At 40.0% G+C, this 22,408-nt stretch overlaps 1 protein-coding gene across 4 annotated transcripts in view; it reads right to left on the bottom strand.

The window, feature by feature from the left end:
* The window catches only part of LOC111144748 (erythroid differentiation regulatory factor 1), a 43,273-nt gene extending 20,889 nt beyond the window's left edge, over window positions 1–22,384 (bottom strand). For 2 of the 4 annotated variants that reach the window (XM_022499186.1, XM_022499185.1), the window contains exons 1-17: window positions 22,181–22,288; window positions 20,929–21,137; window positions 19,219–19,285; window positions 18,435–18,560; window positions 17,352–17,476; window positions 16,964–17,120; window positions 13,629–13,730; window positions 13,243–13,364; window positions 12,433–12,544; window positions 9,293–9,440; window positions 9,108–9,216; window positions 8,701–8,812; window positions 6,974–7,234; window positions 4,503–4,574; window positions 4,074–4,224; window positions 1,585–1,773; window positions 1,044–1,244 (exon numbers count right to left, since the gene is read on the bottom strand). In XM_022499186.1, coding sequence (XP_022354894.1) covers window positions 1,044–1,244; window positions 1,585–1,773; window positions 4,074–4,224; window positions 4,503–4,574; window positions 6,974–7,234; window positions 8,701–8,812; window positions 9,108–9,216; window positions 9,293–9,440; window positions 12,433–12,544; window positions 13,243–13,364; window positions 13,629–13,730; window positions 16,964–17,120; window positions 17,352–17,476; window positions 18,435–18,560; window positions 19,219–19,285; window positions 20,929–21,137; window positions 22,181–22,288 — 2,371 coding nt within the window. Of the gene's footprint in view, window positions 1–1,043; window positions 1,245–1,584; window positions 1,774–4,073; window positions 4,225–4,502; window positions 4,575–6,973; window positions 7,235–8,700; window positions 8,813–9,107; window positions 9,217–9,292; window positions 9,441–12,432; window positions 12,545–13,242; window positions 13,365–13,628; window positions 13,731–16,963; window positions 17,121–17,351; window positions 17,477–18,434; window positions 18,561–19,218; window positions 19,286–20,928; window positions 21,138–22,180 lie in introns of all 4 variants that reach the window. The other 2 variants (XM_022499184.1, XM_022499187.1) reach the window with 2 other exon arrangements.
* Window positions 22,385–22,408: the final 24 nt, after the last annotated feature.

The raw sequence follows: 22,408 nt of genomic DNA, 5'->3' as shown, positions 1-22,408 counted from the left end.
TCTGATGGCTACAAGAGACTACTTAATGGACATTATGGTTTGAATGTCAGTTTACCTCACTGAAGAAGCGCTACATATGCTCTCAAAGACTTCAACGTGCCATCCAGTGGGACTGGAGTAAACCTGGGTGCAGGGCCCAAAATTCAAGAAAAAAGGGAGCAACTCCTGCTGCTCACCGTGGCATACATGGGAGAATGTCACTCTCAAGCCCAAGTGTTTTAAATGAAATGTGATGGGAGTGGTAAAAACACCAAGGATTTTCTCCCTGTGTCTATGAAACCAATCATCTGAGAAACTCAGAAAGAGAGTAGGCAAAGAAAGAGGGCAAAAGTGAGGAAATACTACATTCCCCTCATTGTACTTCTTTAGATTGCAAATGTTCAAAAGTTTTGGGGAGGTAGATATCAAATAACGTCAACACTTTCAGAGCAAAATACAACAATGCCATGATATGTTACAAAGGTGGCCCTCCTAGCTCACTTACCGCCCTGACTGCAGTGAGCTTACGGCCGTACTACGGATACAGCCGCAGTGGACGAATTCTTTTTCCCAGTTTTAAAACTGGACAACCCCAAAACAAAGTAATATATTCAGTAAGACAGTCAGCCATGAACTAAGTTTAAAAAAATGATCTTTAAAACTAAGTTTAAAAAAATGATTCTCCCCAGAAATCATTCAGAAGGTAATTCATTCGCTTTTACCCAACTGTTACTCCTTTACAAAAGGAAACCATGGCTTGGTTCATTGACTACAAAGTTACCGAGGAAAACCTCTTGAAAAGACGAGAGTAAAAAAGTCAACACAATTGTCTTAGAGCTTATTTTATCTTTAGTTCTAGTTGTATAATTAGTAATTATGAAATATTTCAAAATCGCTTAACACACAAATACACCAGGGATCATGCTCAATTTCAACACAATCAGTGAAACAAAACTGCAATATCAAAACACTAATATTTTCGCCACCGTCCTGGTATACTCTGATAAGCCTGAGCTGGACGGACTAATCCCACGTGCATAGAATGCCGGGTCTCACTGGCATACCTTGACAACTGGACTCCCTATGGAGGCTGTGTAGTATCTCCTGATCTTCTTTCGTTTGATAATTAAACTCCTCGAGATGCGCCGCTCTGTTGTTCGCATTCTGGGCCAGCATCAGCTGGATGTCCCCACAGAGCGTCAAATACTGAGACAGAAACAGCAGCACTTCCGAAAGCATGTTGGTGCAGAGGCAGCAGTAAGTATCTAGGCAGAAGGGGTGGGAAAGAGAAAAAACACCGGGGTATTGAAAATTGATGACTACAGTGAGTATTAAGAAAAGTTGTTACTAGCTGAAAGCTTTGTACCCCTGTAGCTCTTCGGTTTATGTTATGGCAGCTATCACGTGTATTTCTGTGTATTTCAAAGGCAGAGATAACCACTCAGCACAAAATAAAATACGAAGTAACACACTCAAGACTAGAAAAAGTTATTTCAAAATTAAATTTTAAAATAGAAACAGGAGTAAAACTTCACTGTGATTCAGATGCCTTTTCTGTTCTCCCCTCCCAATGCCTATGAGGTGTATTAGTTTACAGTGACTTACCATGGCTCTGCAAAGCTAATTTGATGTATCGTAATGCTCTTCCATATTTCTGAAGACTCATGGCAGCATCAGACAAAACATAATAGGCCTTTGATGACTTGAGAATCAGCTGGAGTTTCATTTTATGTTGCCAAGAACCAGGGATCATTCCAGATTGACTGGAATAATTACCCTTCTGAAGGGAGCCCACTATGACATGGGAGGAGGGGAAAGGAAGCACATTTTATCTGAATTTAAGTCTCACTATAAAAAAAATAACATTTCTTCATAGAAACAGTCCAGGCTTAGGTACTACGGCTACAAGACTGATATACACTGCACTTCACTACTGAACAACAGAGTAAAACAGCAGCGTTTCAACAGATCCTCACTGGGATTTCTGAAGGTGCTCTGCTCCCTACTGTCAACTCTGTCATTCTCTTTCAGGGCACTGACATAAATACACTCATGACTGGCATGACCTTTCTCCAGTCTATGTCAACCTGCCAGAAAGTTTACCTTCCCCCCCCCTTTTTTTTTAAAGATTTTATTTATTTATTCAAAATAAATAATCAGAGACAGAGAGAGAGACACAGTGAGAGAGGGTACACAAGCAGGGGAGCGGCAGAGGGAGAGGAAGAAGCAGGCTTCCTGCTGAGCAGGGAGCCCGATGTGGGGCTCAATCCCAGGACCCTGGGATCATGACTGAGCCAAAGTCAGACACTTAACAACTGAGCCACCCAGGCACCCCTGAAAGTTTACCTTCCTAAAATAAGCTTTAATTATGGGGGGACCCCTGTTCTAGAACACCGAAATGGCTTCACACCACTTATTAAGTCCTGAGCACCTTAGCCCACTTCCTATGTGATGTTTTTGTCTTCTTCCCCAGTATTCCACCCCTACTACCCAGTAGCCAGTCAAGTTACAGCTTGTTGCCCACAAAGATGCCTATTTTTTCTAATCTCCCCTCTTAATGGACTGTTTCCTCCACAGGAACACGCTTTATTTAAAGTCCAGCCTACTACTACCTTCTTCATCTAACAAACGATCACTTTTGTGCCAAGCACTGTGCCAGACACCAGAAACCGTGACATGAAGTTCTATGCTCTCCATCCTTGGAGATCTCACACACTAGAGGTAGAGACAGGCTGCTAACACAAACCATGGCAAATCTATTTTAAGTGCAACTACAGAGGTGAGAACAAAATGCTGCGGGAATTCCCCTCCCTAGTCTCTGAGCCTCAAGATTTCTCATTTTTTTGATCAGTGACAACACGAATCTTTTAAACCAATGAAAGGTACTTACAATCTCTTACGGTTTTAGTTGTGCATGTATTTCTTTTTCCTCTGTAACTGTTTTCTCTGTGTGAGGTTTGGTGAGAATACCAGAACTGAATAAGACACAATTTTTGCTCACAACTGTACTGGCGGGTGTGCATAAAACCATTCAACAAATCTAACTATGACATAGGCAGGCTTCAGTAAGTGCTCAAGGACAAAGTGGTAAGAGAATCAATTCTGACTAGAGAGAGAGGGGAGCATCAATCTCTTGAACATCGGCAGGATTTTAACAGCTGAGGTGGGGACGAAGGACGACAGAAAAGGCATTTCAAAAAAACACCCTAAAAAAGGCAGAGATGTCTCAAGTCCTGGTGTTCTCCTCACTGTACAGAGGCTCAAGCCGGGCACACAGGAAGCAATACATAAATGCTTAGGGCAATTAAATTTACTCTCCCCCCACCCATAAACAACTTATGTTTACGAAGAGAAAAAAAGTCAGGAAAGCACTTAGTATTTCTTTTTTTTTTTTTTTTTAACCCTTGACCAGAAGTGACTGATGCACTTAGTATTTCAAACATACAAGCTTCTGAAACATTTAAGCAACTGAAACCAATTTTTTAAGAGTCCACATGTTCTTCACAAAGTGACTTTCCTGAGGAACAAATTAGACAATTTATAAGTGACCTTTCCAGCTGATTCAAGGACCACGCGGTAACAAAAGCCAACAATCCTATGGTGCTTATTATGTGCACTGTTGCACTTTACACATACTAATTCATTTAATCTATAAAAAAAAACTTTAAAGTAGGCACTACTGTCTCCACTGAGAGAGAGAGAGAGGAAAAAAACAAAGGTTCAAAAAAGTGGAACCTGCCTTAGCAAAGCCATGATTTGGGGCTAGGCAGTTTGGTTCTCAAGTCTGCTCTTAAACACTCGACTGCTTTTACTGAAGCAGTAATTTCTTATGAGAACCCTACCGAGCTGAGGGCATTAGTTCCTTGCTGCAGGAAAATGGAAGAAGCGGAACTTATTAGGAATATCTATAAAGAGTCAAAATTATCGTTTTATATTTTGAATGAAACGGTATTTCCCCCTACTTTCCATTCACATGATATCCTTCTCCTGAATTCCTCTCAATGAACGCCTTAATTGACATAAGTCTGCTGTTGATAAAGGACCAGTATACTATTCTATAGAAAAGTCCTTATTTGCACATCAATTCAACTTACTTTTGTCCAAAAACAAGGCCATCTGCTTTTCCAGACCCTCAGGACCCCCCCTTGTGGATTCATCTTCATATTTTAATGGTATTGGGGTGTTGGGGTCAGCTGCAGGAAGGTCGCTTTCTTTTTTAATACTGCTATCCACAGATTTTAACCCCTTTAAAAAAGGAGAAACATTTACCAGACACGTAACTGAAGGTCAACCAGAAACGAAATATAAGGCCCTGAACACATTTAGGAGAATTTAAATGTTGAAAACAGACTTGAAAAGACTACATTTTACTTGAAACGGTTGGAAAAACCAATTTTCTTTATGCTTAAAGGGGAGAAAAAGAGCAGAATGTCATTCAGAACAATGCTTAGACACCAGTAAACAAGCTCTATGTGCCTACCAAGTACAAGTTTACTGAAAGTGGAGACAAAATTAAGACTCACCTCCAGAACGTAGCTAAGCACGAGTCTACAGCGCTCTTCTGTGTCATGGCAGACCGGGAACGTGCAACTGGGCTTCAGAAACAAACATTTAAAACGATTAATACGCTGCCCACATGACAAATTCCACAGCTCTCAGCTCCGGGGCATTATTAAAACTCTATGCATCAATAATTTCAAAATTTGCTGTGTATTCAGCTTCGTGAGGTCACTGACACCAAGGTTAACGTCCTGCTTTCACGCTGCAGATAGAAGCAGCCTAAGCATCCACAAAACCTTGCTAAGAAGAAGATCCACCAAAGTATAAGTTACCGTAAATTCTTAGTTTTAAAGATAATTCTATTATGACAAAAAAAGCAAGAATGTGAGTAATGCTTTGGATAAATGTATACCTAATCTAATAGGTGAGTTTAATCCGTAATTAGCACTGATACTTCATAACACACAGTTAACAATATCCGCGTAAGTTAACAAGTATCACCAATGGTCTCACTGCATAATTTGTACAATTTATATGCTTCATTACAAGCAGAACCAGTTAACAACCTGTATCTACTAAGTGATCTTATGTGTAAGGGCCTCTGCGAGGCATTTCACTTCCGGTGAATCCTGCAAGGCTGGAATGACTGTACTCATTGTGCATCGAGCACAGATGTTAAGTAACGTGTCCGCGGACCCAGTCATTGAGCTGGAAATGAGGTGCTGAAGCCAGGCTGACTGTAGTTTCCAAAGTGCACTAATAAGGTGAAGCTAACTAGAGACCTGTTTACATGAAAACCAGGGCATTTTTTTGAGTGCTTCAGATATTGCTAAAAAAGTGCCATCTCTGTAAAAACTATAAGCTAACACAGCACTACCTCTCTGTCATCTACCTACTCCATAAATCTGGGGTCGGGTGTTATAATGAAGTTCCCCAAATACACAGAACTTTTGGCTTCAGTAATCTTGTTTATAATCAGAAAAGTTTTGTTTGTTTGTTTGTTTTAAATTCCACTGGTGGGGGTGGGAGTTCAAGCTGAAAGTGCAGGAAAACTCTCAGATGGACAGTTAAGAATTTTTCCTGTAGTCATTTAATCAATTATTTCCTTATGTGTCCTTGACATGGGAGATAGAGGAATGTCCATACGTACAGGAAGCTTCTGTTTTCATAAAGGGAAACAAACACAAACTTTAGATACAGAATATGATCTCCATCAAAGAGATAAAAATAGGGTATGCTCTGGCTAGAGTGGTCAGGGAAGATTTTCAGAAGGAGCAACATTTCCATCAAGATTTAAGGCTTAAAAAAGGCAGCCACGAAAACCTGGGGGACATGCCGAACACAAGCAACAGCACGTGCCTCCCGTGGGCATGAGCCTGACAAGTCTGAGGTGGGAAGAGGCAGTGTGGCTATGGTGAATGAGAGGGGAAAGTGAAGAGTCGAAAAGATAGGCAATGTTTTTGGGTGACAGGGGTGTCCTCTAAAAAACTATCTGGATATTAAGTTTCCATGTGAAAGTTAAACTCAGAGCTTACATTAAGACATTACCTGTATATGTGACTGTATTCAGTTCTGGCAATAGCCAGAATTTTTTAAGGCTAACTTGATCTGATCACAGGGAGATAGGACTGGAAAGTAATTAGGATTTAGCAAACTGAAACATAATTCTACCATCTGGAAAGAGACCAATTGGGAAAGAATAGTCAGCACCAGCCACGTCAACAGAACTTAAAGGGTAGGAAGTTGTTAGAGTCTATCTGACCTTGACCAGGCCAAAGATGTATCCAGTGTAGCTCCTAAGGCCCAGTCACTGTCAAAGTATTGTCCTGCAGCACTGGGATAAGGCAACAGCTTCCTCACAAATGGATCAACAAACCAGCCCTGGTCTGCTCTTATCCTATGTTCACCAAGCAATCTATACATTGTTTCGCAGTAACCCAGACTCTGAGAATGAACATTCCAGTGAGGAGACAGGAATATACACTGGTCACTGCAAAAGAAAATCTTCTACATAAAAATTAATATATTGATGTGTGGTTTACTCATTGTCTACAGTTGGTCTGCATGTGAATCAGTTACCCTGGGGCAATTATAAAACAGGTTTTAGTATTCATAAAGCTAATGATTACTAGCCCCTGGACCATGAAAGATCTACCACATTTTTTTTTTTAGAGATTTGAAAGAGAGAGAAAGAGAGCAAGGGAGAGGGAGCAAGAGCGCATGTGTACACGAGTACACACAAACGGGAGGGGCAGAGGAAGGAGACAGAATCTGAAGCGGACTCCACACTGAGCATGAAGCCCGACACGGGATTCGATCTCAAGACCCGAGGTTATGATCTGAACTGAAACCAGGAGTCCAATGCTCAACCAACTTCACCACTCAGGCACCCCCAGTAATGCCATCTTTTGAGATGTTAGCTGTATTCAATTAACAATTGTTTTTAAATTGATAAAACTTTAATACAACTTTAATACAATTTTACCATGCTTACTCGGATTTGATGAATGGATTTGTATTTTTCTGGAACTGACAGTTCTCCAACAGACTTAATAATAGCTACTGCTTTGTTATCATCTGAGGGATCCGAGCTGGTACTATAGGACCCATTTTCATCGCTGTCTGGCATCTCTTCCTCCTCTTCACTGTAACTTTCATCAGAATTCTCATTTAAAGGAGATTCTGAACTTTCTTCTTTTTTAGGTTCATCTAATTGAAAAAGTTCTGAAAGCATGTAATTGGCTGAAGCAATAATCTTATAAAAAAAAAAAGAAATACGTGTGATTGTCATCAAAACTGAACAATCTGAAGTGGAATAAATGTTACTATGGTACTAACAAATTTTAGGAGGTTGGCAAACAGGCTGTTTCCACACTGTAATACACACACAGCAAACTGTTCTCAAGTCAAAGTTATCAATACTGTGAAGATTCCCCAGAAAATCTTCATGGGTTGTTTATTCCCTGCAATTATTCCATCCCCAGCCCTCTGTCTTAAAAAGAGGTGGCACCTGGAGATACAAGTTTTCACAGGGAGTGTCATAACTAAAATATTAGCAAGACAACTCTCTATATTAACTGAGAAACCAGAATTTCTCTTTATAAGCTATAACTTAATAAGGGTTTGATAAGCAACTAATATTTATTACATGATCTTTGGTTCCGGGGCGGGGGATCCCCCACTAGCTTAATGAAGAAAAGTCCATCCTGGCATCTCTTAAAATTAGCATTTACGTATTATGTCATTATTTATTCTACTCTATTATCAATAATTATTTTTGACCACAGACGTTTAATAGTTTTAAAACCCTTTTCTAACTTTCATGTAAACTATTCAATTTCTACTAACTGCCACTACCTCATAATCAGCAATTAGGTATTTAAATCAGAAATTATTTTGTTATTTTTCTTCAAAAAGAATTTTCTCATGGTTTGGGATCTAGGATAAACTATTATATCCAACTGGATGTGGCTACAATTAAAACTAACTTGGATCTTAAAAAAAAACTGCCTATGTTCCATGCCTTTCCTAATTCAAATGGAACACAAATGGCATTACACCAAAAAGTAGCTGTCAGGTTCAGACGACTGGGGTAAAGGGTGATGTAAAACTGTGGGGCACAAGACTGAAAGATTATTTTAAGAGATGTTTTATATACTGAGGTATGGAGTGTGAACTTTAGTTATACAACAAAGTGACAACAAGGCCCATTTGTGTAAATGGATCTTTTAAGAAATACTGTAAAATAGTTTTCCACCTTCTAGAAGTGCTAAGAGGAAAAAACAACACCATTGTGAAAATCACATGAGTTCTAAATTTATAGAACAGTGTTATCTGAGAGAAATGTAATGTCAGGCAGCCACATATGAAATTTTAAATTTCTAGTGGCTAAAATATGGAAGGCAAAATCTGGCAAAATTAATTTTAATGTATTGGTTCAGTAACACAAAATATTACCATTTCAACATGCAATATGTACACCCAACCTTCAAAATCCATGTGTATTTTACACTTGAAGCACACCTCAATTCCGATTAAGCACATTGTAAGGGCTCAACAGCCACCAGTGGTCACCGGCTACCGTAACGGATAGTGCAGTCAGACTATGAATTAAGAGGCTTTAAGTCTAGGCAACAATCTTTCAAAATGCTAGAATATTTTAATTTTTATTTTTTCAGAATGCTAGAATATTTTTAAAGAACATATAAATGTTAATCTTACTTGAGGATGTCTGCTTTTGTCCAACAACTTAACACAATTAAGAAGCAACGTTCTAATAGTCCCGTAGTGTTTCTTATTTTGATTCTTCTTCATCATCATGTTGCAAGCAACCCTAAAAAAATGTTTATATCAACTTTACACCCCATTCCTCATTCTCTGCAAGACTCAAGTATAACCATGCCCTTCTTACCTTCCAATAAAATAAAGAATATAAGAAACAATACTGTATTTTAAAATATGGTATTTACTCCCCCCTCCCAAGTTGACTTTGGTACAACCTGTAAACATATGCACTATACTTTGTTTCTTAAGCCACAAAAACCTAAGAGGTATTTAAAAGCTTTGACCTGGAATGTGTGGCTGTGCACTTTAAAATTTTCAATAAGATGACTTCTTCAAGCACTCACTTATATAAGAGAATAGCCACCGGCATCGTGAACGGGTTTTGGTACTTGTCTTCAGTTTCTTCACAAAGAGTAGTGAGGTCATAAAGCTTCACTATATCACTGCCACTTGCTGAAAAGGAAAACAAACTTTAGTTTACCAGGACCACTCCAATAAGTTATTATTGTTCATTCAAGAAGGAATTTACCTTTAAACAACCAATAGGTATGTCCCTCTTTCGTACAGTTAGATTTTAGAAACGATAAAATATTCTGTGCAATGTCTTTTATGACTTTCGTAGAAAAGTTCGAGTTTTCCAAATTGGGAATCTCTTCGGTTTTTATCATTTCATACTTCTGTAAAACACAGACAGAATGCAGCTTCAGAGAAAACCTAGGCAGCATACCTTCCCATATATATATATATTTTTTTTTTTTTTGGAAGATTTTATTTTTTATTTATTTGGCAGACAGAGATCACAAGTAGGCAGAGAGGCAGGCAGAGAGAGAGAGAAGAGGAAGCAGGCTCCCTGCTAAGCAGCGAGCCCGATGCGGGGCTCGATCCCAAGACCCTGGGATCATGACCTGAGCTGAAGGCATAGGCTTTAACCCACTGAGCCACCCAGGCGCCCCCCTTCTCTTATTAAGAAGGAACCAAACATATAAACCCTGCCATCAGAGATCTATGCAGCCCCAAAGAGCTTAAACCGCTGGTTTTCGATCTTTTTATTGCTCCAACATTTCAAAGGAATCTGACCCACCTGTCAGCAATGCTGTCAGCTTACCACAGGAACAAGTCTCAAGAGAGAATCACCACCAATTTGGAATCACAAATTTAGGCACGATCCTGCTTCTGTTCTCATGTGGAACAGCTCATAGCATACAATTCCTTCTGTTCTACCTGGTGGTTTTCACCTGGGAGGGTGGCGGATGAAGGCAGACTTCACCCAGCTGCTTTCCCCCAGACACTAGACTCACTGGGCACATCTCCCCAGTAGACACTACTCTTCCCTTGAGCTAGACTTGACTCCTTTCCAGAAACAGAACCAGGGACTGGAGGCAGCAACAAGAGTAGAGGCCACAGGGAAACACTGCCACTACTTTTTTTTTCACATTTTTTTTCTCGTTTGTCTTCTGTTCACACTTCCTTAAATGTCTCTTATGGCATTTTCTGAAAACTCTAAAAAACTCCAAATGGACTGGAAAATAAGACCAAATAGTCTCCCCTAAGGTCGGTTTTCATCCTCGTTGGTTCATATAAAGCCCCGCATCTTAATTCCTTCCTTAAAACACTCCTCTCCCGGATTTTACACTGCACTACTCAGGTCCCCCTCCCCTTTCACCCACATGGGGAAAGGCTCCAACATTTGAGTTGAATAGATTTCCACGGTGATGGCGTCCAACAGTACCCAGGGAGAGACAGCACTCAGGTTACTTCTCTATCCCCGTCTTCTCCAAAGCCCGCGACTTCAAAATGCTCGCAGGGACAGTTCAGTGCTTTCCTCAAATGGAACACGTGATGAAGACAGATCACCTTCCCTGCCTAAACCATTTCCATGTCCCCATCTCAGGCAATGATACCACCGCTATTCTAGACCCTGAGCCCTGGAATTCCCTGTAATGCCACCACCCCCTCCGGCCACAGCCTCTCATTAAATGCTGCTGTTTAGGGTAATGGTACAAAAGTGTTTCCCAACTAACAGTGCAAATCAGAATCTACAAAGCTTTTTCCTTTTTTAATTTTCTTTGACCAATACATAGATCCCACCTATCCTGATATACTAGGAAGCCAAGCCAACTTTTTTTTTTTTAGAGAATAGGAGTGATTTTGATAAACACTGAAGGTTTAGAATCACTGGGTTGGAGTACAATGGTTAGAAGCAACGCCTCAGCGCGATACAGGTTCAAATACTGGCACCACCACTTACTAGCAATGTAGCCCTGATCTTCAAGCTACCTTTTTTTTTTTTTTTAAGGTTTTTTAAATTTATTTGACAGAGATTATAAGTAGGCAGAGAGGCAGGCAGAGAGAGAGGAGGAAGCAGGCTCGCTGCTGAGCAGAGAGCCCGACGTGGGGCTCGATCCCAGGACTCTGAGATCATGACCTGAGCCGAAGGCAGAGGCTTTAACCCACTGAGCCACCCAGGCACCTCTCAAGCTACCCTCTTTATCAAAAGGGAATACTGGTATTCCAGCAGCTAAGAAGATCAAGTAAGTAATGCATGTAAAGCACTTAGCAAAGTATCTGGAACAAAACAAGCACTCCGTAAGCGCTAGCTCCTCCTCCTTATCATCGTCAATTCTTAGTACTTCCTCTGCAGTTTAAGTCCATCAAGTTACAAAAGTAGAGCAAGGCCCTCCCCAGGCTTCTTGTCTTGGAGACCTCCATGCCATCTCCAGGCTAAGACTCCAATACCATGAATTTCACCTCCCAGATGTAAAGCCTTCACAGATTCCAGATGACCAACTAAACTAAGCCCACACTCCTTAGCTCAGCATCCTGGACTGAGCTATTTGACTCCATGAGCTATCCTGGACTCTGCATTATTTGACCTTGGCTTTTCTAATCTATTTGCTCTTCTGTCACATGAATCCCGTGTCCCTAGCTGCATTTGTTATCAATTCCTTCATTTACTTACACTAGTCATCTAACATTCATCTCTCGCTTTTGGAGAGGCTATCATTCAAGATTCCGTTGAGAGGCCACTACTTCCTAAAGTCTCTACAGATTAAAAAAGAAGTGATCGCACCTTCCCTGACCACCCAGATTTCCGCGGCTGTCCTGCCCTTCTAACAGATGGTCTCCTATCTTTCTCTTTGCACCATTATTGCCCACTAGTATTTTACTTTTCTGGGTAGTGACCAAACTTTATTGTTTTTCCCCAACACTTATAATGAAGATAAAATGCCTCATGACTAGAACAAGCTCATTAACAATATGCTATGCAAGCTATCGACTTCACACATTATTGTTGTAGCCTTCCCCTAAGACTGCATATCTGGAGTAAATATTCCGATACTGAACAGACACCTCCACTGTAGAGATATTTTTAGGTAATTAATTACTATGAATGCATGGCATTAAAATCAAAGTTCTGTGGCTACAAATGTAGGTTGCAGTGTATTTACGACCTTCCTACAAATTACCTATACAATTCTAGACGTATCTAGAATTCTGGTATCACCAACTCAAATGTGCAATCACTCAAAGTTTCAGTTTATTCACAGCAATCTTCCTTGTTGAAAAGACAGCCTAGTCTTTAAGGGCCTCAAGAACTTTGGTGAGGTACTCTCTGCACTGAGTCTCATTTGGGAGAAAATTAGAAAAGTCACACCGCAGCTTACTTACCTGTACAATTCCATTTACGTGAAAACACATCACAAGTTCTGGTACGTTGCATATCAAGTTGTCCAACCAATAGTCAATCCCAGTTAGCACGTTAATTGGTTTGTTGTTGTCCCTAAAAATGCACATTTCCGGTGTTATGCAGTTTAAGATGTTCTGCAATAAACCATCTGAGACTTATTTCCACCATTTGACCACTTTAACCTATACTCCCCAGGTGAAAAATGCCATACACACTTTCTGATGAGATATGCACACGTAACACATAGCTCACATGGTGTATTCTCCACCATGTTTCTGTAAGTTCTGCCTGAGTTTCTAACTGGACTCCATAGGAGTTCTCAGTAAGAGTAGAAGAAAGTGGGAAAGCAGGTTACCGTGAGCCCACTGCCTGCCCCTCACACAACCGAAGGTGAAGGACTGACCACGTGTGATAATGCCCACACTGGAGCTCACACTGGCCCACACCAACATGTACAGCTGGAGCACTAAAGCAACAAGTGCTCACAGTCAGTTAACAGGAAGCTGGTAAACCATCCCCTTAACTAATTAAATTCTATTATATTCTCACACGTTGTGAATTCCGACACAAGATTAAGCCAGTGCAACAGATCTCTGACTCCATTCATTAAGGGCGTGAATGAAAACCCAACCTCAGCGCTTTCAGCATTTGCTGATAATAGCCCCTTCCTCACTCCTGCGTGGATTTCAATTCATGGGGCAAGGAGAAAGGTGAAAAACCCAGGTGATGATTAACAGATTAAGTGAAAGCACATAAAACACTAACCCTAAAGAAATACCATTCTGGTTTACCTGAGACGTAAGCTGACTGCTGGATACCTGCCTCCTCCAAATATAGGCATGTTGGAGCCAACTAACATATGTATATCTTCAAATGTCCATAAGATATTCCGAACAAAATCATTTTTAAGACCCTTTGATTAAAAACAAAATAAGAGAGGTTACTATGTAATATACAGGAGATCCATAATTTCCCCCCACGATTCACAGAAATTCCAGAAAAAGGAAAGACAAAGAAGACAAAGTAAATTAAAGTCACAGAGCTATAAGATCACAGAGATGTTTAGAAAGTGATTTTCAGGATCAAGTGGACTTATTTTCCCTACAAGTCCTGGCTTTTAAATGACAAAGCAGACTGGGGATCAGGTGTCCCAATTTGGACACCACAGAAAGCGTACCTGACTGTTCTCCCCGTCATTGAATAAAGTAGTCAGGTTTTGTTCTTTAGGTGCTGAGGCCACATGCCCCACTATGTATGAGGGTTCAAGAGGCTCACTTCCCTGTGAAAAGTGCAAGGATAAGGAGTGACTCTGCTGCCGTAATTTCTCACAAATGGCCTAGTTTCAAGAGTATCCCCTAAACAGTCAAAGCATAAACCTCAAATCTACTTTTGTGAATTTAGGGCTAATGTGCAAATCATGAACTCTCATCACCGTGTGGCTTACTTCAGCTCTTAATTATCATAGCTATTTTAATAAGCTAATCACATTTAGATCTTTCTCAAATAAAAAAGATTAAAGATTTTATTTTTAAGCTTTCAAAGTCTTGATTTTTTTTTTCTTTTTTGGCTAAATCTGAATACCACTGCTATTTCAGCCCATGCCATCTCTACTGAATTAAAAAATTTCTAAGACATCTCAGCCATATTCTTTTTATTTTTCCTATATTTTTAAAAAGACTTTATTTAATAAAGTACTCTCTACACCCAACATGGTTCTCGAACTTTCAAACCCAAGATCAAGAGTCACACACTCTACTGACTGAGCCAGCTGGGCACCCCCAGCCGTATTATTCTTGAGACATGAGTCATCAGAGCAGCCCCGAGGTCTGCCATTGTCCGACATGGGCTTCATAGAACACTAGTCCTTGGGGTACTCGGTGAAGACCTTCCACAGGAAGTTTTGTTCACTACGGGCTTGCTTTTGGACAGTAACAATGCCTATTACATTTTTAAAAAAGCTTCTAAAAGGTTCTGTAAGAAAAAAATCAACTTCTCCTCTGTAAAAGCCAATGTTCTCAAATTTATTTAATCTCAAAACATGTTTTATCCTTAATACATTCTGTGGAATATATTCTAGAAAGCACTTAAGGTGGGGAACCTTTGACAATGGGTAAACTCAGTGTACCACTCAAATTTCCAACCATTAGGGACAGTTGCCTTAAGAAACATCACTTTATGCTGTGAAGTGTGTAAACCTGGCGATTCACAGACCTGTACCCCTGGGGCTAATAATACACTATATGTTTATTTAAAAAAAATTATTAAAAAAAAAAGAAAGAAACATCACTTTAAACCTTTAATCCCAAGATCGGTATATGTGTGCGCATGTGCACAGCTCATTCCATCCATCTCTTACTTCCCAACCTCTGTACATGCTAACAGGCTCAGCCCCGGCCTGGGAAGTGAGCAGGTCGACTGCAAGTACGGTGGGGGTGGGGGAGATCGCCAGCACTTTTGCTGTCTTGTAGTCTCCTTAAAGAGTCCCACTAGAACGCCAAGCTTTTTTATTTTATTTCTTTGTACAGACAAGGTATCAACCTGTGGCCCAAATCCCCAAACTGTATTTGTGAGGTAGCAGCTTTAGCAGTCTGGGCTCTGGGTTACAATGTTCTCAATAAAAGTCCGGCTCCAAGGCCAACCACAGACATCTACAGAAACTCTGTTGCTGCTTAACACAGGCCTCAAACTAGCAAGGTTAGTTTTGGGAATAAGAATTCATGAGGTAACAGAGTGCACAACAATCTCCAAATCTGAAATGCAGGCAGTATAATGTTATATAAAATATTCCGTCAAAGGAGATTTTTTTTTATGGCAGGCTAGCTCTGCTTAGGACCATGCCATCGCTCTGACAAGCCCACTGCTTACAAGGCCCTTCTAGACACGTGGGAGTGCATGGATGCGGTAGAGTACTATGTCAGAACAGGGCCCTGAAGTCCGGAAGCTCAGGGTGTACATCCTCAGATTTCCCCAGTGGTGGGACCATGAGCAAACATCTACTCTTTATGAACTTCAGTTTACTGACTTATAAAATGGTACTATCAACACTGAATACATATACAGCCCCAAGGATGAAAACAAATGTATACGTACACATATACACATACACGGCTTAAAGTACGTGGCATAAAAGGCATTAAATAGACACCAGCTTACTTCCTCTGCATACAATTCTACAGATTCTCAAAAGCCTCCGTGATTTTTCATAGTAAGCACTAAACAAGGTAGGAACAGAATAATAAGGCTGGGAGATGAGCAGATAGGTGGCAGGAGATTCGTATTTCTGTTATGTGGTCTTTTTGTAATACATGGGTTTTGAAGTCAAGGAATACTAAATAAATTTTTAAAAACGCCATTAAAACAATATAATCACATTCAGGGAAGTGCATAAAATGAATCATACACAGCAAAAATGACTAATTACAAAGCAAATTATCCATGTAATCATCACCCCGGTCATGACATTGGACCCTGCTAGCACCCAGCACCCATGCCCCTTCGTATTCTCATAACACCCACCCCTCCTGGAGGTGAGCACTATGTGAACCTGCATGGTAATTACTTCCTTCTTTTTCACTACAGCTTTCCTAACTTGGTAAAAAATTTAAATTCATTACACAGCTTAATGAGCTTTCTCTATCTCAAAACCTACTAAAACTAAAATCAAGTTAAATGCATTTGCCTCCTGTAACCCTACAGTTTGTGAGGACAGCAACAATCTGGACAAATAATGTTCAATATGTGAGAACACACAGCTAGAGGAAAAACACAATTAACCAAAGATCTTATTTTTATCTTTGACTCTGTCAATATGTTTTCCTAAAAACAGATATGCATAAATTTACACAGATTCAGTTACTTTACTCTTTGATAGACACAGTAAAGACAAAAACTAAACAAGAAAGAAGAAAAAGACCACGAATACAAGCAAAACAGATATACTACTCTTTCTTCCTTTCTAAAAACTTTACAGTATTAATGTAGGTTAAGTCTCAGGAACTTCATCCAGAAAATCTTAAGGGCAACTTTAGGCTTAACAATCACAAAATTAAGGTAAGAAGGTCAGTATTAAGTTACAAACAGGCCTGTGAGTCTCAGTATTTGATAGGCATTCACTGTAAGTCTAAAGCTCAAAATAGTTTCTATCACTGTATTATATAATAGTCTTATGACTTCAAGGAGATAATCAGCATTGATAAGAGGCATTAAATACACACTAGCTTATTAAAAAGACACCACCTGGTGCTTTAATGACACCTATGGTGTCATTAAATAGACACCATAGACCAATGTGTTTACACTGGTAAGCTATTTTAAATGCCAGTAAAAATCTTTAAATACTTCAAATTAATCTTAAAAACGTTATCTAGCTATTCATAGTATTTTCTACAAATCCTATTTTGAAAAATTTTTAAAAAGTATTTTTTACTCCTATTCTTCCATTTTTATTAAGAAGATCACTTATTTTGTCTTCTTAAATGAGTTTACTGAATTAACATCTAAGTACTAACTAACCTGACTGGAAGCACTGGGGTCTTCAGAAACTGAAGAAGGCATTTCAAAGGGGGCGGGCCACGAAGCCCCATCCGAATCATTTGTCTGATCTGAACTGGATGATTCCTGCTGTTCTGCAGCAGCTGGGACGGGCTGAGCGGCTCCATCACCATTGATACTGGCCAAACCAGAAATAAAAACATCACATTGTTACTAGAGTTAACTTTATGTGACAGTCTACCAGTTTTTTAAAGCTAAATTCCATATCAACTATAAATCTTATTTTAAAAAGGAACAGAAGACATTGAAATATCAATAGTTACACAACTTACTTTTACTAGCTTAAAATTCAATTTAAGAATAGAATATCATCTTCCTAAAGATAAAAAATAAACAAGTAGCCAAGTACCTGTAATATAAAAACTTGGAAAGAATAGCTTTCTGATACCAGTGTTCTTTGCTTTTCTTCTTCCTCTGCCACTTCTGGTCAATGAGTCTTTGATAAAACTCTTTCAGCCATGTCCAATCACCAGTCTGAGTAACAAAAGAAAATGATAAATACAACAAACCTGTAATCAAAACATTTGTTACCCTCTCCTCTTTTACAAAAAATACTCTATTTTTAAAATACTATTTCATAAACACATACTCAAACACTATCTTTCTTGACTTAATCCCTTTCACCTCTTTGGGGAAATCTGTCTTCCTCTTCTCCTTAGCCAGGCTAAGAGAAGTGGTTTTTCTTTCTAACATGTTCCTTGGCACCTGGAAGAAGCCCCAATATGCATACCATAGTGAAATTATCTGTGTGTGTTTATTACACCAAAACTGTAAGCTGCCAGGAAAAAAGAACTTGTGATTTACTCATTGTCACATTCCAAGAGCTTGACCAGTGACAAGCATACATACACCCTGACCTGCCAACAGTCCTCAGTGAGAGCAGAGAAATGGAGAGTAAGCCTTGAGACACTGAAACGTTGTTGTTAACACTTTCCAAAAAGTATCCATCACCAACACACGGTGGGGAGGGGAGTGGGGAAGTCACTTACCAAAATACTGTTTGAGAAGTTTTGCTTTAAGTGAACCAATTAATACTAATAACCATGTATTCACAGGAATTATTTCTAACATTTTTCACATTTCCTGGCAGTTATGTTTCGAGAGAATCTCTTTAATGGAGACACCAAAGAATTTTTCAAAAAAGTCAGCAATCCCCTAAGATTTCTGATTTTTCAGAACTTTCTCCATTGGTTTCATCCTTTTCTTTGCAAGAATCCTGGCTGTTGGCTATAAATAAAATAAGTTTCTTCCCTATTCACTGTTTTCTATTTTTTTTAATTAAAACTTCATATTCCACGAACCATCTAATTTCTCAGTTGCTGAAATGCTGAACCACATTTCCGCTTCAGTCTTTCTTTGAAATGATATTTCTAGTCCCCTTAAGTTGTTAAAATAGTACTTAAATGGTTGTTTTTCCACCGAAAGTTATTACCTGAGATGACCTCATGAAGAGTTCCTGAATATCTAACTCATCGAGTAAGAGAGTCCTTCCTATGCGGTGGACGGCCATGCTTACATGGGACTTGCTGTAGGGAATCTTCAGGAGCTTTTTTATGTTCTTTAAAAAATTAAGAGGAAAACCAGTTTAAAAAGACCTTTTTAGTGTGACCTGAACTCTTTCAAATTTTAACTTCATTCCATTTTAAAGCGTAAGAAACTTTATTTTCCTAAGCTTATATCAACTACTGTACACAAAGAGCTAAACACAAACACATGGAAGACAAAACTTTAAAACCAGAATCACCTACACTTTAGCAGTCATCCTATTTTAATGTAAATGGTGGGCAAACATTTATTTTTACACAATGGAATTTCCTAAAGTTAAGTTTGTACAGGTCACTTTTGCACTGACCTAGGCTTTTAGCATATCAGATAAAACTGACCAACTAAGGAGCAATAGATTTTGCCTTAGGTAGCATTTCTAATTCTCAACTGGTAACATTATATAAATCATCCCAAACCTTTCAATGACTTGTAATTGCTATTATTAAAACACAACCACCAATATTAATTACTATCACTGCCTGTGTTTTGGGTGTCACTCCTTCCTTTTTGAAAGGAGATGTGGAAGAGTGTTACTTTATAGCACAAAAGGTATTCGATAATCAGACAGTTGTATCTTATTTCATCAGCAATTTTTCAAGACTATAGAACAAAGAATGTTATAAATCCCTAATATAAACACCCCAATTACATTCTCCAATAAGCACACTTACTTCAGAGTCAGAGACAACGTCCACATCGTTTCCCACAGAATCAATAAAGTCGTATGCCATACCAAAGCTAATGAAGGGAACAAAGGCCACAAAGGTCATGCTCATAATGAAACAAGTAGAGTTTATAAGAGAATACACTATTCCATCACCTCCAGGATACCCATTTTCCACATTCTTACATCTCTGCAATCAATATGCCTATCAACATTAGAATTGAAGTTTTTCCTTCCTCATGGTACAAAGATTTAAATCAATCACATCTTTAATTTGATAAAACACAGTAACAATCATTGGAAGCAATTAATAGGAAGCATCTAGAATAAAAAAATTAACAATTACTTTCTTTTTTTGTAATTACAAATCCTCAAAAAAAATCTCCAAGAGAAATCAGTTTAAGATATTATACTTTTTAGGTGAAGAGATAAGAAAAACATAAGCAGAAACATTTATCAGGATTTTAGTCTCTAGGACTGTGTTGCTAGTTCATACACTACACTTTTAGGGAAAAAAAAGAACATGACCTCAATTCAGCCCGAAGGAGAAAAGAAAAAAAAATGTTGTGTCAGGTGCCACGTGAGGCACGTCTACAATCTCTAAGCCTGAAAAGCGGCTGATGTCACCATTTTCCAGTCAGTAAATGGCAGAGGATCAGAACACTTACCTAGGACTGCCTCACTTCAAAGCATGCTCTGATGACTGACCATGCAGGCTAAGCAAGTTACTTAGCCTTTCTAAGTCTCAGTTCTCCCATGTGGAAAATTAGTTAACAGAACCTAACTCAAAGGGTTGTTGTGAGAAGTCAATGAGATAAACATATACAGTACTTGGCACATGTTTGCACACGGTCAATGTAACTAAAATTTAAATGACTTTATAATATTTAATCTAGTTGACTGATAACTGATTAAGCCATTCTTCTAAAAGAAAATATCTGGACTATCTCCAACTTTTTGCTAGTATAACTAATGCTACAAACAACACTATGCAAATACAATTTTTACCTTTGGAAGCATTAGGAGAATTTCTAAGCTACTAACTCATTAGCTTTTAACTTATTTATGGCTCTTGCTAGGTTATGTGGACTTACTTTAGGTTCGGTCATACAGAGGGAAAAAAAGAGTATCCTACACATTAAATCCTCTACAAGAATATGAATGTTAGTATAGGTTTCTCTGTAAGAACCCAGGCCACTCTCTCACACTTAAATACCACCAGCAGAACTTCCAGCAACTGTCTCAGCAAGTGTCAAAATCAAGGGTGGTGTAAGTCACCGAAAAATGCTCGGTTTCTATATTAGGCTTTTTCAGCTGAAATCATCCACCACCATTTAATGAAAAACTCTACAGGGCAGATTCCGTAGTGTTAAGGTTCTCCTCCTCCTGTGCCACCCTGATTCTTTGTATTCATATACTCAAAAGGCACCCTGACTGGCTAAAAATAAAACAGCTGGTTGAATTTAAATGGTCAAAACTCAGCTTTGTTAATAAACAGGCTGCAGACCTGAAAGAAGCACATGCACCTGACGTCTTCACATGAAAATACAATCCCACTTGGGGGGGGGGGTACTTTGAAAGTCAACCTTTTTCTCAAGAGAAATCTCACCAAGATGGTGAGCATTGCAACTTAAACCGAAAAAGCAAACATCAGAGTCTGGGGGCTGGCAGGGGGCCTGTTGAGAGACAGGAAAAAATGTCACTGATGGATATTTACCTTGAAAATGGCTTGCTTTTCTTACTATTGCCAAGAATGGTAGTTCCTGCAGGCCCTAGTTTGGCACTCTCTCTTAACCAGTTGGCAGGTGGGAGTTTCAAGTCTGTTTTCTCTTCAAGGCGTGCAAATGCTGTTCGAGGAGGGGCAGAAGAGTATTTCACCACAGCTCGGCTCTTCACTTCATTGCCTCCAAGAAATAAAGCTGATCCCTAATTAACACATTGAACAAAACTTTAATAACACTGCTAGAAATTAAAAATATCACCTTTATAAAAAGAAAAAAAAAACCCCACCACATCAGCCTTCACAAGAATATAAGCCACACCCTTCCAATAGCAATAAACCCAAGCATACACTGTCACATTTACTTAGCTCTTTTTCACACAATTTCTAAGAAAAACATGAGTCAGGAAGTACAATGATTATGGTGATCAGCTAAGACAGTGGACAAGCAACAGCCAAGGACAGTCAATAGAATCCCATTAACAAAATGCAAAATTTGGTAAAAGCCTCTGTTTGTTATTAAAGATGAACTATTTTAATTTCAGTAACATATCATTTAGAAAGTTTTTTTGTGGTAGGATATCTGCGGCGTTTTTGTTTTTAAGCAACCTCTATGCCCAACCTGCGGCTTGAACTCACGACCAAGAATCCTTCGTTCCACTAACTCAGCCAGCCAGGCGCCCCTGGGGCTTTCCGGTTTTCAAGCAAACGTTTAGGAGTTGATTCGCTGGGTCATTACACACTCGGAGCCTCTGCCCTCACAGGAAGGCGCTGGAGGCGCCTCACACTCCTCACTTGCACACCCCCGAGCAAGCTCAGGGTGCGAGTTCACGATCTTAGCCTTCCCCTCAGTCCCTTCTCGGCCCTGCAAATACTATGAACCCTTCAAGGGTTACCTCGACCCCGTTTCGCTGGGCGCCCCCCGGCACCCGCTCTTTTCCCTGCAGCTCTGCACGATTGTGCCACACTGTGGAACCACGTATTCCCGCTCCTTGACGGCCGAGGTCGTGCCTAACTCGCTCGTCGGTTATAACCGAGTGGGAAGCCAGAACTGCTTTTGATACGAGTGACTTGGATGCAAATACCCGAACGCCAGGTCACAGACACGGGGGCTTCCACTCCGGCTGGCGGACTGTCCGGGAGACGCACACAAGGCACCAACAGCCACCGGGAACCGTAACATGCCCCCCTCGCCGAGTGGGCCCGCAGCCCCCGGAGCGCTGCAGGTCCAGCCCCGGGACCGACTCACCTGTGCAGAAGGTTCCTCGGATTCTCCCTGGGACAGGAGGCTGAGCCCTTCCCGAGCAGCGGCCCCGAGCGGCGGAGACTCCGCTCCACCCTCCTTGGAGTCCCCCATCACCTCGGCCCAGGGTAGGCGAGGCGGAACGGGATCCGAGGAGGCGCCGCAGCACAGCGAAGCAAGCGCCAGAGACGCCCCCGCTCACTGAGTTTCCGGTCTGTGACCGGAAGGAGTCGC

The sequence above is a fragment of the Enhydra lutris genome, unplaced genomic scaffold, assembly GCF_002288905.1.
Source record: "Enhydra lutris kenyoni isolate GAN:26980312 unplaced genomic scaffold, ASM228890v2 scaffoldscaffold12, whole genome shotgun sequence".
NCBI lineage: Eukaryota > Metazoa > Chordata > Mammalia > Carnivora > Mustelidae > Enhydra > Enhydra lutris.
This window is presented reverse-complemented; position numbering and strand designations above follow the sequence as displayed.